Genomic DNA, 17453 nt, shown 5'->3' with positions numbered 1-17453 from the left:
TTTTTACGTATAAATGGGGTCCAAGAATGAAGATTCAGACCTGATAATTGCTAAAACAAAAATACGGAAAGCAGGATGTAAACAAAGGAACAATTAAAAAGAAGAAGAATACATGATTTGGCCAATGAATTCCCTGTGTTAGAGCTATGGGGTATATGGGGAAGGGGAGAGGGTTGGTGTCAGTAGAATTTAGGTTATTAGACAAAACACTGCTTTCATGAACTGATTGGATCTTAAAAGAAGATAGGATGAGGGCTTTGTCAATATAATGGATTGATGGCCCAGGCACTGACAAAATGGGGGGATGGATAAAGTGAGGAAGGAAAGATAAGAGAAGAGGGGAGAGGAGAAACAGGCCAATAGGAGGTGGTCAGATTCTTTATTCATCCACACACACTTGTTCGTTTGTTCATTTACCCAGTCAGTCACCAACCATCTCTTTACTCTTTCCATCGTTCCCTTTATCTCTCTCTCTCTCTCTCTCTCTCTCTCTCTCTCTCTCTCTCTCTCTCTCTCTCTCTCTCTCTCTCTCTCTCTCTCTCTCTCTCTCTCTCTCTCTCTCTCTCTCTCTCTCTCTATAGTGGTGCTCATTGCATTTGCTCACTACTGTAACTCACTCGCTTGCTGCCTCACTCACTGGTAGGCACAGGGAAGTTCGGGTTAGCAATGATATGGTTACACAGGTGGGAAAGCAGGTGCATAGGTGCTCTCTATAAAGCACAAATGTCAACTCACACAAAATGTGACGTAAACACCATAGAAGAAGAAACTACTAATTGGCTAATTGACTGGCATTGGAACCTCATTGACATCAATGTAAATTAGCACACCCGCGGCGGCTAGGCTACATCTCTTTAGCAAGGGCCACATGAGTTGGACAGAACAAAGACTGAGTGTAGCTTTGGGGCAGTCTCTTTGCGTACAGAGAGGCTAACAGAGAGAGTCATGGGAGTGACTACAGCTAGTGCAACGCTGCTATGGTTGGGTTCTGTCTTGTTTATGGTTTGGCACAGGTGCAAGGTTAGGATCCATTATAGCCATAGACACTTTACACAGAGTTTAGCAAGAGTTTAGCAAACTATCCACCATCTTGGCACCAAACGTTCCACCCCAATAACATTCTAACTGAACATTCTTATTAGAATAGAATCGTAATGGAACTTTAGGTGCCAACATGGCATGAACAATTTATATCTTTAAACGAGTTTGCAAAACTCTGTCCATCTATGGCTGTGGAACCATCAGGAAAGCAAAATGCTTAGAAAAGGAAGAGGAAGGAGAGAGGGAATCGTGCCTATAGAATAGTATCTATAAATTGTATCTATTGAGAAAATATATAGAGAGTTATAGATTATCATATTATAATAATGAATGCGATATGAATTTGTTATTTTCGTTAAACATTCCTGAATTACTTGAGCAGAAGCAAACTAACCACAAAAAAACAAAATCATAAAATAATTTGGAACGAAATGTAATGAACAAACAACAACACTAATGATAACAACGAAACTAAACCCCTTCTTTGAGACACTAGAAAGCGAGTGGTCCCACTGGTCTAGCACAGAACACATATCTAGGGCCAGTTTTCACATAACTTCCTAACAGTTAGCATTGGGATAGATGCTATGGTGAAGGGTTAGAATGGGAATAGATTCAGCTGAGCTGGGGGGGAATTCCATCAACATCGCTAAAGGAAAATGCAGGCTTATTTACTTTTTTAAGTCTTGTGAGATTCATCAAAATAAACCTGTATTTTCCTTTAGTGAGGTTGATGGAATACCCCCCTGGGGTGCAGGGGTGTTTGCTGTCTGTCTGACCAGGTGCCTGGTATTCATGCAGCATTTTTAATTCATAATCACGTGCATCGTTTGCTTATCCATACCAACCACATGCAGATACAGGCGGGACGGTCTAAAAGACGTCAGACCAAAAGCCAGGCACGCATCCAGTCATCTTAACCATCGCATTGAAAAAACATTGGATATGTGCGGAAACAAGAGCAAACGAAAATCGTTTGCTAAATTTGCAAAATGTCGAAAGTCGTACAGATAGTTTTCTCTCTCGATTTGCTAAATCTCGACTCTATTAAAGACAATTGTCACCCAATTGTTACAAAGTTGATCTTTTTGGGTTACTTTTTTGTTACATAGAAATATGTTTTTATTTAAATTTTTTACCTATCTAACGTAATAAAAGCACATTCAGTTGTTGGTATAAAATCTGCGAGTTGCTATACTTTCTTTTAAATAACTCATGAATATATTTACAAAATAGTTAATTAATACACTGGTATGTGGTACAGTTAAAATATTAATCAGATCTAATGGAACAAAATGCATGATATCACATTAAAGCAGAAAAGAATGGAAACTATTGTAATCTTTCGAAAAAATATTAATCAAAATAAAGTGGGATTACACAAGTATCAAACACAAGAATTAAAATAATATGATACTCTCAGGGCCAGTTACCCAAAATGTAGATTAAGCCCAGATTTACAAATCTCCATTGAATTAGTCCACGACTAAACTGCCCCTTGATGTTTTAACTATACTGTTTATAAGGACATAAGCATGCAACAAAACATTGCATGGTTCATACACAAACAATACACTTGACATCAATTTTGTTTAGCCTCTACATTTAAAAACAAAAATACACAAAAAAAAGAGATTTAGGTAATTTCCTTGCAAACATCACATACGATTTTCATTAGTAACTTGCCAAATTTTTAAGGATTTCATTTAAAGAGATTGGTGGCCATTAAGAGCCTTCATTTCATAAGTGGACACACAGACAGAGAACAGTAAGGGTTGGGACAGGACAAGTAATGATGTTGTCACTAAATAGTGTTTGATGATAATGATACTTTGATGGGAGAAACGCCTCTCAGATGTCCTGTCACACCATAGACATGTGTAATGCAGGTTTTAATTGAGACAATGTTGTAATAATGACTGCTTTTAACCACCACCTGCTGTGTCTGTCTGAATCGCCACTTATGATTGTAAACCTAACGACAAGAAAACAGGACAACCTGCAGATCAAGATAAATCTGTATAAATGTAATAATTATCTCTCTCTCTCTCTCTGTCTGTGTGTGTGTATGTGTGACGATAGTTAATAATGGGCATTTGTATTGTCCACTGCATATTAAATGGGGGTGCCTGCTATTACATAATTGAAATGGAATCTCACCAACACCAATAGAATCAAAGGAAAGAACTGTAAACAGGGGATTCAACATGAAACATCAGCAGTCATAACAAACTGACAACCACTGTATTTACTTCATACAGTATTTGGCTCTGACTCTTAACCACTACCCGCAATGGATCACTCACAACCTTATTTGATAACTAGGGGGAACAATCACCAACTTGTTTCCATGTACAGTACATTATTACATATGTAATATCTGCTGTGATAATAATAGTGGTAGTACTGGCTATGCCTTTACTGCCTTTTTTAATGCCTTTACTTCTAATGCAAACAGAATGGGTGACAGAGGACATCCTTCATCGTTACCCTCATCATTCATACAGTCATCTCTTTCACTGGCCAAATGATTGACACTGGCCAATTCATATCAGAGCATAATTCCAATTCCTAGAAACCTACATAATTGATAACATTGATACGTAACAAGGGATTCAGATATGATTTTTGTGTGGGTGGGGTTGAATTCAGATTTTAGGTTGTATGGAGAGTTGGCGAGTTTTTGGATTGGCAGTTGGGGTTGGTTGGTTGGGTTGGCGGTTGGGTTGGGTTGGGATTGGGATTGGCGGTGGATGGTAGCATGGAGGGGGGTCAGCCTCTGGTCCGTACCCCCCTCCTCCTCATACGGGGTTGGGAATGAGGGAGGGGTTAACAAACTGCGGGTTGATGAAGGAGAAGCCAGAGAAGTCGGCCTGGTCAATGTTGGCGATGACAAGCTCATCCGGAGGTGTGAGCTGGGGCTGGGTGCGTGTGAAGAACTTGTCGAAGTTCTCCGCCCCTTTGCCACTCTGTGAGAGAGAGAGAGGGGGAGAGAGAGAAGAAAGAGAGAGAAAGAAAGAAAGAGGTGTTACAGAAAGGCATTAGGACTAGGCTCTGGTGATGCAGGTCAATCGTAAACACATTCAAATACAGCAGTATGAATAAGTCACGAGACATCCAGTTTAGCAGCAGTCACCATTCCTGAACCCAGGGAAGCAAATAACACCATCATCATCGGATAGCGGCTGGTGAAAGGGGGAACAAGTCGGCAACCAATGAAAATGTTCAGGCTTTTATTTAGAAAAACATACATGAAATACATTTCAACGTTGTTGAACACGTTGTTGAACACACACTCACTAGTCAAGCCAAAATATTGCAATGCAATGGATTCGGTGAGTAATCCCCACTGCTACCTAGTTAATTATAACACTACTTTACACTGAACATTAAATCGGCGGCCGACTTGTTAGCCCTTTCACCAGTAGCTGTCACAAATGTCATTATGACCAAACACCATCATTTTAATCGTCATCGTTATTTCCAAAAGTAACCAAGATACTTCACACTGTGTATCAGCCACGGTGGTTTTACGGTAAGATAATACATGTGCCACTGTACATAAACTATGATTATACATGTATATGCCTAGACATGTCCCCTGGCCTAGCTAGAAACAGAGAGCATTCTAATCTGCACCTGATCCTGAATGTGTTTTGTCGCCTTCCTCCCTATTCCCATGCTAATCTGAGATTACATGCTCTATATCCCACAGTCACCTGGATTATAATGCAATAGTCCCCTGATTTCCAAAATAACATCACCAGTAGCAGCTGTGAGCACAGACTCACACACTCACTCATGCACACACACACACACACACACACACACACACACACACACACACACACACACACACACAGACAGACACACACACACACAGACACACACACAGACAGACAGACACACAGACACACAGACACACACACACACACACACACACACACACAGATTGGTTTAGTGAGGAGAAACGGTGTTAGGGCCTCTACATGTTGCTATTTGATCTCCACTATCGAACCTGATTAATGTGAAGAAAAAATGATCACTCAAATTCAAAATAGCAACGCTGTACGTCAATGTACGGTAGTGAGGGTTGCGTAAGGGTCATAGTAGGAGAGAGAAAGAATGAGAGAGAGTGAGAGATAGAGAGATGAACCTTGACTTTTGAATACAGGAACATAGAACTAGCTTGCTCTGCATCTATTATATAGAAGAAAGGCTAGTCAAGCCTGATCAAAGGGATACAACGTAACCTATCACACGGTTGATGAGTTAGCACTTCAAAGCTCGTCCTTACAGGCCAAAGCCAGCTGTGAGAGGAACATGGGTGTGCATATCATGAATGTCAACTATCCAGACCATGATAGCTTTTGGCTGTTCGATAACAGGTACAGATGTGTACATTCAGTGACAGAGTAGCCTATGACATGGTTTTTAATGCAGTCGCTATCAGTGGTCCATATTTGGATCATGTTTGTGTTGATAGTTTTGAATCGATTTATTCTGATTGTAGAACATATTATACTGTATGATGACATTGAAATAGTAATGTCTGCCAATGCAAGAGACTAACTGAAATTACAACTTTCAATCACAATATTTCATTTCTTGAATTGGAATAATTATTATTTTCCTGAAGTGACTGAATAGAGATGAAATTGATCCCACCGCTGACAGGGCTGGGCTCTGGACAGGACACGAAATGGCCGCTGACACAAAAAGACCATTCAGTGGGAAGATAATAATATACTTTCCAATTTAATTTGTAGTCATTTGGTCATTCAATTCATTCACTAAATTACATTTAGGATTTTAGTTTACCATGCATTAGTCTCTACACTCCCACACATTTTTAATCTCCATAGCTGCATCATTTTTCCATTACATTACATAATACAATCAATCCAATGCAAAATAATACACACACACACACACATGTCACAGGCCACAGAATGCATGCAATGGGATTTACCACCTAATAGTACTGCACACAGTGTGAACTTGACACTCACACCTTCTGGTCCTGTCCCCCAGCTCAAACTTTTTGGAAAGGTATAACTACCAAACTCACAGGGCCGGTTTCACAGACAAGGCTTAAGCCTAATCCTAGACTAAAAAACATCTTCAATGGAGATTTTACATTGAAAGTGTGATTTAGTCCAGGACTAGGCTTAAGCCTTGTCTCTGAAACCGGCCCACAGAGTTTCTGTCCTTCAACATTCCACCATCACCATCCATCTGCCTACACGGCAACCTGTCAGACCTGATAAAACCAAGCAATACATCACTACTTGTAGCTCTAGCTGTCGCCAAGAAAACTGTTCTCCTCAATTGGAAATCCAGACACCTACTCTCCATAAAACAATGGTTGAACCTCCTCTCAGAACATATATCACTAGAAGCTCCTCTCAGAACATAAAACAATGGTTGAACCCCCTCTCAGATCATATCACTACAGCAGATCTCCGCCAAACAAAATAATCAAATCACGGAATCACATTCAATCATAACTTGATCCTGGCTCTAAATCTGCCAGTGAGCTAAACGCCACCCCATCACTACAAGAAAACCACAGCTTTATTGTTTATTCTCTACGTCTTTATTCTATGTCTGTCAGCTTGTTGTTGTCTGTTGATGTTGCTGTTTGTCTGTTTCCATACATGTGTCCTCGTCCACTCTTGAATGACTTTTTTGTTTTTGTTTTTCTGTTTCTCTTCTTTGTTGCCTGTTTATTCGTTTATATGTTGTCAAGGTGTCTGTCTTATTCGCCTTAAATCAAACACACCCTTCCTCCTTCTGTTTTTCAAGTAATTTTGTTATTCTTATGACTATGATTATGACTATTACAATTTGTATTATCATTTTTATTTTATTGGTTTCTAATTTGAATGAGAATACAAATAAAGCAGAATTAGTCCTCCGAAGAAGGGGGGTGGTGGCGGGCTCAAAAATGAAACGGTGCAATATAAATAAATCAAGTTTGATTTAATTTGATAAACCGAGAACAGAGGAAAGTCGCTTTACACCTCTGATGCCTTTCAAACAGCGAGCAGCACTCGGGCACACACTTGCGAAGGGATCAATTTCATAACCCTAACACTTTGTTGAATCGATGACATTCAGTTTAACAGTGTTCCTTCGACTAGAGCTATGATCTGAGGATGACCTAGACTCCTTAGAGAAGACCTTGGTGTATGTATGATGTTAGCTAGGTAGCAACACTAAGGTGGGGTTGATAACAGCATGTAAGCAATAAATACTATATGTATACAACGGATGCTTGGTAGCATAATGTAAAATAGGGTTGGTTTCCCAGACAGAGAACAAGTAAAATCCTTAACTAAAATGCATCTTCAATGGAGAATTTCGAATGAAAACAGAATTTAATCCCAAGACTGATCTGGCAACAATTATACATACCAATTAAACCTATAGTAGATACATGTACATCTAGAACAATACAGTACAGAATACAGTATGGCGTATAGAGTCCTTGTTAAAGCTGGTAGTTTGCGAGCCTTGTTTTATAGTTCTTGTCACAATGTGTTTACATGATGTGCTCTCTTCTCCTGCTCCCTCCTCCATCCTCATCAGCTATTCCACCTACACTGTGTGAACACTGCACCACTTAATTGGTCTTCACATCCCCAAGGAATATCTGGAATATCCCTCTATCCTCAGCTGACTGTATATGGGAAAAAGGGGAGGTGATTGTGGAACATGGGAAGATCGGGATATGATCTGGGAATCTGGTTCAGTGAAATTCCCTATAAAACCATTTTGTGGTTGGTCTACAGTACATTAGGTAACCATATCGTAATAGTGACCATAACATTTAAAATAGAAGGAATATAGCAATATTTTAATACTGATATTATACGTAATATCTGAAGTTCTATTCTACTTTGGGCAGAAAAGCTCCATTGATTCAAGTGTGTGTGTGTGTGTGTGTGTGTGTGTGTGTGTGTGTGGTATTTCAGAGCATAATGTGCCCATAGTAGAACATGAGATTGATAGGAGTAATGAACAACCTCCATCACTCCTTCCTTAAATAGTGTCAATATACTGTACCTCCCTTCAACACTGGACAGTCAATCACAAGTCTAGCCACACACTGATCTGTACAGACAATCACTTTAGGCAGTAATACCTGTGTGTGTGTGTGTGTGTGCGTGTGTGTGTGTGTGTGTGTGTGTGTGTGTGTGTGTGTGTGTGTATGCGTGTGTGAGTGTGCATGCGTGTGTGTGTGTGTGTGTGTGTATGCATGTGAGTGCGCGCGTGTTTCTCTCTCTTCCTATACTCCTCTCATACTTTTCTTAGCTCTCACTCAGGCCTTACTAACCTCTATATGGACACATCTACTGTGTACATGTACAGGTTATACACTACAGCTCACCACCGGTAATGACGACTGAAACAGTTCTACCTGCTGATTGACCTACTTTTGGCACACTCAGGCATATTAATGGCACTTTAGTATGACAAATGGATGTGTCTGTTTCTGTTTCTATTTTAAGCTCTGGTTAAGAAGGTAAGTTTTCCTCTCTCTGTCCACTAACGCACTGATCAGAGGATCTCACTGTTGCTTTCAGTGTCCTCTTTTCAATACAGCATTGGCAATGATCAATATTAAGTCATGGTAATAACGTGATAATAAAGCAGCGATCAACAGTAAGTCATAGTAATAACGCGATAATAACGCAATGATCAACAGTGCAAGTCATGGTTATTACACAGTTATAACACAACATCATCCACTGTGTCTTTGTGTGAGTGTGAACTGATATGACCTGGCTTATGTCTCGTCCATCGACCTTGCGAATGACTATAGCGAGTCTACAAATCAAATACACAGATATATTCTTCACGTTCCTACCGTCGACAAAGCATCTTTAAGTTCATTGGTCTTAAAACCAGAAACCAGTTCACATACGTGTGATGTCTAACCCCCAAAAGAATAGAGAAACCTCACATGAACCTAAACGCTCACCCACGTCCCCACAGCGAAAAAACACACGGGTAGGGGACACGTTCTGTTCAATTATACTAGTCCTTGCTGCTCTTTCCCTCACAGCTATTATGAGTCATACACAGACTGGCCAAATATGCAGTATGCAATATGCATTATGTGTGTGTGTGTGTGTGTGTGTGTGTGTGTGTGTGTGTGTGTGTGAGTGTAGGTGTATGTGTGTGTATGCGTGTGAGACCAAGAGTGTTAAAATGTGTGTATATGTGTGAGTTCATGTAACCAAATATGTGTGGGTGTGTGTGTGTGTGTGTGTGTGTGTGTGTGTGTGTGTGTGTTCCGAGTAACCAAATGTGCGTGTGTGACTGTGAATGTGTGACCAAGCGTACGGGATACAATGTGACCACAAGTGTATGTGAGTGTGTGAGATCGACCATGTTCGTTTTCACCCAGTGCTCCAGCTATGACCTTACGTTCCAACACCAACACACCACCACTACGCCTGAGCACCCTGACCCCCCACCACTCCCTGACACCCTCCCCTCCACCACCCCCTTCCATCACAGTTCATCAGGAAGTATAATCATTTAAATAATTAACAATTTAGCAGACACTTTTAATCCAAAGCCATTTTTCAGTAAGAGATTACAGGGACATTCACCCTGGAGTAATTTAGGGCTAAGTGCCTTACTCAAGGGCACACTAGTGGTGGTGTTTCAGGTGGGATTCGAACTCATGACCATCCGGTCACCAGTCCAACTCACTATGCACTGGACTCACTATCCACTAGGCCATTACTAAGTAGTGGAAGTATCATCCACAAACAAGTTTGACCTAGTGCCTGGTTCATAGCTGTGGATAAGTGAACATTACATTACAGTGTGATGAGCTAGCAGGTATAATGCTGGCTCTCCCATCAGGCACAGCATGCTCTCCTATCTCTCTGGCTTGACTCTGACCACTACTCTGTGTTTGATAATCTTGCCTGAGCAGATAGCTACTCTGTGTTTGATAATCTTGCCTGAGCAGATAGCTACTCTGTGTTTGATTATCTTGCCTGAGGAGATAGCTATTCTGTGTTTGATAATCTTGCCTGAGCAGATAGCTACTCTGTGATTGATAATCTTGCCTGAGCAGATAGCTACTCTGTGTTTGATTTATCTTGCCTGAGCAGATAGCTACTCTGTGTTTGATTTATCTTGTCTGAGCAGTACACGTGGCTATTGATCGCAATTTCACAGCTGTCAGAAATGACTGAAGTGAGATTGACGAGGAGGACTGGGAGAGTGAGGGATGAGGCAGACATGGTCTGGACAGGTCAGGGAGGGAGGGAGGGATGGAGGGATGGAGGGATGAAGGGATGGAGGGAGGGGTGAGGCAAGGTGTACGGATGGGTTTAGTGACAGCTATCCTGTGGTAGCTAAAGGACTCTTAGCTGTTCCTCTATTATTGGATAGTGTGATGGACCTCACACACACACACACACACACACACACACACACACACACACACACACACACAGTGACCTACTTCATCTCATTTGCCTACGCTTCATTCTGTTTCATAAATACATTAAGACGACACTACCATATTGTGTTAAAGACATATCCATTAATAATGTATACACATTCATTGAATTATACATACCTGTCCATTGAGGCTGAATTACATTATGCAGTGTGTGACGGCTATGAGTAGCCTGGTTGTCTGTGTCTGTGTGTTTGTGTGTGTCTCTTTAAAACATAAGTAGGAGATGAGTCCAGTCCAGGGCATCCACGCCCCCTTGATAATTGGTCAATCAACTCCAGCAGTGGCCAATCAACTCCAGCAGTGGCCAATCAACTCCAGCAGTGGCCAATCAACTCCAGCCAATCAACACCAGCCAATCATCTCCAAACCAGCCAATCATCAGAGGCCACACCATTCAAAAGACCCTGAAAGGGTGATTCCCTCACACAGTTCCCACCATTTTGTAGTATTCCATAGAGGTGGATACTTTGTTAGAGATACTTGTTAGAGATCATTTTGGTTTAGTTTGTTAGTTCTGTGTTCAGTGATCTTGTTTTGTGATACTTTGTTCAGTTATGATTTAGTTGATGCTTTGTGTTTTGGTACTTTAATAGTCACTTATACTTTAAGGATTTTCATAGTGACCTTTTTTGTTTGTTGTTTTAAGAACCATCCTCGGGATGTGTTTATTCTTTGTTTTGTTTTGAGTCATTTGTTTGTAGTTCTAATTCTGTTTTTTTCCATACAAAAATACTTTTAAATTGTCTTGGCCTAAATAAATATCTTATATTACTTAACAACTGTAATTTTGTTACTTCTTCTTCTCCCTAGCGAACTAGAACGTAACAAGTGGGTATGAAAACAGTTGATCTGGTTATGATTAAAGTATCTACAGCTGCTATAGATGGTAGAATATGGGCGTATATAACAGAACTATTCTGTTAGATATATAGAAGTATGCAACATAGAGTAGCAATGGTATGCCTGCAGTTACGGCACAGTTGCATACATTTTCCGCTTTTGATGAATGACAAATGATCCCTCTGGTTTCTTCAGGCTCTGGTCCTACAGATGTTACATAGAGCACTATGTAATGTATACTGTGATCAATATTGTTATCGACCAATATGAGAGAAATATTTCTGTCCATATTACAGTTCTAGTTATATACATCCCATATACAAGGTGCACCTGGTTCACAGTGGTGGTGATGACGAACCATAGAACCCATAACCAACCTGTTGGTGATGAACCATCCAACATGATGTCAGATCATGTTGTAGCTTTGCAGCTAGAAAATGTTCTGTGAAAGAAAAACCTGTGTGTGTGTGTGTGTGTGTATGTGTGTCTAGGTGTGTGTGTGTGTGTGTGTGTGTGTGTGTGTGTGAATGTGTGTGTGTGTGTGTGTGTGTGTGTGTGTGTGTGTGTGTGTGTGTCTGTGTTGTGCTGTACTGGACAGAGACCTTTGAGAGATGTCAAGCGCTCAGACACTATTCAGAGGCTGATCTGACAAGAGCCCACCTGGCCTTGGCGTCACTATGGTGACAGACTGCCTTAGGGCATTCACAGGTTGTGTGTGTTTTGGTATGTGTGTGTGTGTGTGTGTGTGTAAATGTGTGTAGGAATTGAAAGCTAAGGATATCAGATCATAAACAGCCAAGAGGACACACACACACACACACACACACACACACACACACACACACACACGCCTCAGGGCAGTGTCTGGCCAAGTGTGTGTTATGTGAGCCGGTCAAACAATCAACAGTACATCAGTACATGGTGGTGCACGGTGACAATATGAAGTGAAGTGTTTTCTCGTCTCCTAAAAGTCAGTCTTCGTTACAGGAATCAATGAGGAGAATCAGTGAGACATAGTCGTGACAATAAAAGGCTATTTGACCTTTCAAATCAGACAGAGGTACAGTCAGGTTAACAGCTATGACATTCTACTGTGGGGCAAGGGTTATGGAGTGGCTATGTGTGTGTGTGTGTGTGTGTGTGTGTGTGTGTGTGTGTCGATGTCGATAAGCACCGCTGGTGTTCTGCTTGTGTCTCTGTGCGTGTGGTGTTTGTGTGTATTCACAGTATGTTAACAGTGTGTGTATACATGACTCACCACTTTGGGTTTGAAGGGGGGCTGTATCTCGCGGTTCTGGAGGCGGTCCCAGTCGATGCGTCTGTAGAAAGCGTGCTCCCTGACGTCCCTCTCCCCCTCCGGCCCACAGCCCAGACGCTTCGATGGGTGTTTGGTCATCAGCTGGGACACAGGACAGGAGGGCACAGAGTTAGACTGACATAGACCCTACTGTTACAGAGTTAGACTGACATAGACCCTACTGTTACAGAGTTAGACTGACATAGACCCTACTGTTACAGAGTTAGACTGACATAGACCCTACTGTTAGACCCTACTGTCTGGTCATTGGCTGGGATGGAGAGGGCATAAAGACACAAGTTGGGTTCCTTGAAAGGCGCTATATAAATCTAAGATATTATTATTATTATGATGATGACTAGTATGAATACGTCTTACAATTCTGCTGTTGCTTTAAGATCCCTCAAAGATCTTTAAGATCCCTGGTGTAATGTATTAAATAGTGCTACCTGTATTCATATCTAATCAGAAGGTTTTATCCATAATACAAACACCATGGCAGTCCTTAAAGAAAACAAACAAACAAAGAAACGTATTTCATCCTTCTTCTAGCATTTTGACTGCCAATGGCCTCTGGCCCGAGCATAGATTACTTTTTCTTGCATCGACTGATGTATGGATGATTCACTTACTTAGACAAATGTCTTTGTTTTAAGTCACTTTGGATAAAGGCGTGTGCCAAATGTCTAAAATGTAATGTAATGTAAGATGATTCAAATACACTGGTTAAGTGGAGACAGGAAACCCAAACAAACGTGCAAATCTGACATGAGAATCTGACATGAGAATGGTAATATTTGGCTGCTAAATGTATACTCCCACCATAATAGAACATCATATTCTTCACTGTTTCACATTCCCATGGAAACATTGTGTGCAACTGAGCAGGTTAGATTTATTGTTAGCGCACATTAGCTACATTACATTGTTAGGTGCATTGTAATGTTGCTTTATGTTGCACATTAGCTACAATGTACTTGCACACGTCTCGAATATCAAACAGAAATAGTTTATAACGTTTATTATACAACAGTTAGTTCCGACCAAGTAATTTGATTGGACAAGAGGCATTCCATGAGTGCTGATATACAGTATAACAGCACTGGGACTTTTAACTATAGGTATCACTCCGAAATGACCGTTAATACAAAGTAGCTAGCCTGCAGATGTTTGGGTTCAGGTTACTAGGCAACAGTCCAGTTGCGGAACTATTTTTTCTTGACGGAGCCAAAATAAATGATTAAATAAACAAACAAATCATAATCTGTACACAGACTAGACTCCACTCTATCCCACCTGGAGAGGGGGAACAGCTACGCGAGACTGCTCTTTGTGGACTTCAGCTCTGCTTTCAACACTATCCTTCCAGACAGGCTAGTGACCAAACTACTAGACCTGGGACTATCACACTCCATCTGCGCATGGATCAAGGACTTCCTGTCTGACCGCCCCCAGAAAGTGCGGGTGGGCTCCCACACCTCCACAGCCCTCAGACTCAGCACTGGGTCCCCCCAGGGCTGCGTGCTGAGCCCCATCCTCTACAATCTCTACACCTACGACTTCACCCCCGTCCACCCCAGCAACTCCATCATAAAGTTTGCAGACGACACCACCGTGGTGGGCTGCATCTCGGGGGGGGACGAGGCGGCGTACAGGGATGAGGTGGAGCAGCTGGGCAAGCTGTGCAAGGTTAACAACCTGCTGCTAAACCAGCTAAAGACCCAGGAAATCATCATGGACTTCAGGAGGAAAAAATCTGAGGTCTGCTAGTCGATGGAGGGAGCGTGGAGAGAGTCTCAACTCTCCGATTCCTGGGGGTGCACATACAGGAGGACCTGTCCTGGAGGACTAACACAGCAGCCATCATCAAGAAGGCACAACAGCGGCTCTACTTCCTGAGAGTCCTCAGGAAAGACCGCCTCAAGGAAGGCCACCAAGATCTCCAGGGACCCATCCCACCCTGGGAACGAACACTTTGTTAGGCTGCGCTCAGGCAGGCGGTTCAGGACCATGTCCGCACGGACAAATAGACTGAAGCTCAGCTTCTACCCTAGGGCCATTCAGGCCCTGAACACAGCAAAGACCCAGGTTCTAGGCCCTGGACAATCTAGACAACTTGATGGCAGCTACTAGATTGTAAACATAAGTGCAATATTGAAATACAACTGTGAACATTTCAAACCTGCTAACTGCGACACTTTAAATGAATGTGCAACAATACTATGTGCAATATGACAACCCTTGTGTACATAAGGTTCAGATATAGGAAAAGTTAGGATATTTATAGCATAGCATAGAGTACAGCACAGTGTTTTATTGTATAGTATAGCAGTATAGTATAGTAGATAGTGTACGTAAAACCTTTATTTATGTAAACCAGCTCTTTTCCCTTTTTTTTATTTTACCCTTGGCCCTCTTGTTTTTAGTCTTTTTCCAAGCACCAGGGGAGCCCCCCCTACTAAATTTCGTTGTATGGTACCTGTACTGTATTAATGACAATAAAGACCATTCATTCATTCATTCATTCATTCATTAATTAATTCATTCATTCAGACTGACTAGTTGAAAAGAGGTGTGCAAAAGAAAGAAACTGTAATGTTGATACTGACTGAGTAGTTGGATTTTTGGTGCAAGGTCTAGCAGAGACTGAGAATGTACACAGAGACTGGGAACGTACACAGAGACTGAGAACGTACACACAGACTGAGAACGTATACAGAGACTGAGAACGTACACAGAAAATGAGACCTTTTCCAAAAACTGATGTTTGTGGTGCTGGTGGAAAGCCAGTGGGAAGTACAGAAAGACTGTGTAAGGTAGGGAGATGAAAGGGATATGGAAAGTTAGATCTTTACCTTTTCTTTTTACTGTTTTCCCCTGCTTTTATATTCATTGTATGCATGTATATGTTTTTATATATGTTTTTTATTCACTTTATGTTCTTATTCCTGTTGTAAAGCACTTTGAGCTGCATTTCTTCTATGAAAGGTGCTATATAAATAAAGCTTTACTTACTTACTTACTTACTTATTACTGTTAACTAATAAATTGCGCTGTAGAACTGTTGTATAAAAGCAATATCACACTCGAGGTCGTGGCCTCGTACCTACGTACGTGCGGCCTCGTACCTACGACCGAATCACAGCCGTGCTGATATTCAGTATAACACACTCCCTGTCGTGTGATATTGCTTAAACAATCTAGCTTAACAGCTTTATTTACAGTCTCCTATGGAGCCTTCTATACAAGCTTGCCTCCAGGCAAGATTTGCCTCCAGATATTTTTCCGTTGTCATGGTATTCTTTTGATTTTGATGGCATCGCTTTACCAGCATATTAAGACATTCTACATAACATTTTACATAATCAGAGTTCTCAATCCTAATGCTAATCATCAGATAGGACAGGTAGAGGTAGAGTTAGAATGGCCAGAATGGACATAATAGCTACAACCCATTGTGAGCGACAGGGGGTGGGTTGAGTGTATGTGCTGCATCATTCCACATTGTCAGCCATGACAGATCTGTCAATGTGGGGAGAGGGACAATTTGGTTTCTCTTCTCTTCCCCTATCTTTTTGTTCTCTAAGTCCAAGATGAGGACTTGGGTATAAACAATCTCCTTTCTCTTGTTCTCTCTCTCTCTGCCTCTCTTTCACCCTCTCACGCTGTGCTTTCTTTCTCATCCATTACATTTACAATAATATTGTCCCTGTAAAATCTAAGTCACTTTGGATAAAAGCGTCTGCTAAATGGTTGTAATATTATCACTTTGGATAAAAGCGTCTGCTAAATGGTTGTAATATTATCACTTTGGATAAAAGCTAAAAGATAAAAGATAAAAGATTTTACAGGGACAGTCTCCCTGGAGTAACTTAGGGCTAACCACCCTTATTCAAGGGCACACTAGTGGTGGTGTTCCCATGTGGGATTTTAACTCATGACCTTCTGATCACCAGTCCAGCTCACTATGCACTAGGCCACTACTACCCCACTAGTGTTGCTGTTGTTGTTGTTGTTGTTGTTGTTGTTGTTGTTGTTGTGGTGTGACAGAGTGTGTGTCATCCTCTTTCCTTTCTTCTGGGTCAGACAGAGGGGAGGCCAAGCAGATGTGCTGGTTAAAAAATGATAAGACTGTCAAAACATTCCACGTTGACATGTGTTGTTGTTACCACTTACAACGCCCCGGGTGCTCACACGGACACACACTCTGTCAACAACAATACAACAATGTAAACCCAACTAAACGGCAAAGAATACACCCGCGTCTTTCTTTGTTGAACTACAGCAGAGCACCAGCCGAACTGAAACACTGACTGAAATGAACATTTCAACACACACATCTCCATAACGACGCAGTCAGAAAGACAACATGAAAATGTTGAAATGCAAAACTATTTAATCATCCTCGAGGAACAAACACTGCATCCCTGAGAAACAACAATATGCTGTAATGAAATAAATGTCTGGAATGAAACGTACCCCGCATAGAAGCAAGAACATAAAAATAAAAAAATCAGCTTAACACTGATTCTAGCCCTCTCCCCACTCATTTGTTTCCAGAAAGATTTGTTAGTGTTGATCGTCGCGCCCACTCATGAAAGTAATTACTGTATCAGTGAGAGTGGGTTGATGTCAGTGGGTGTACTGTGTGTTTGTGTGTGTGTGTGTGTGTGTGTGTATGTGTGAGTATCTATGTGTGCATGTGTGTGTGTATGTGTATCTATGTGTGTGTGTGTGTATGTGTGTGTATGTGCGTGTGTGTGTGTATGTATGTGTGTG

At 41.4% G+C, this 17453-nt stretch overlaps 1 protein-coding gene across 1 annotated transcript in view; it reads right to left on the bottom strand.

The window, feature by feature from the left end:
- Positions 1 to 486: 486 nt before the first annotated feature.
- Positions 487 to 17453, bottom strand: part of prkcaa (protein kinase C, alpha, a) — a gene marked incomplete at its 5' end in the record, with an annotated part of 146421 nt that continues 129454 nt past the window's right edge. Inside the window, 2 exons of the mRNA XM_080522814.1 lie at positions 487 to 4010; positions 12636 to 12776. Coding sequence (XP_080378940.1) covers positions 3843 to 4010; positions 12636 to 12776 — 309 coding nt within the window. The 3' untranslated portion in view covers positions 487 to 3842. The remainder of the gene's footprint in view (positions 4011 to 12635; positions 12777 to 17453) is intronic.

Source organism: Nansenia antarctica (genome assembly GCF_963989245.1).
Source record: "Nansenia antarctica genome assembly, chromosome: 2".
Lineage (NCBI taxonomy): Eukaryota > Metazoa > Chordata > Actinopteri > Argentiniformes > Microstomatidae > Nansenia > Nansenia antarctica.
This window is presented reverse-complemented; position numbering and strand designations above follow the sequence as displayed.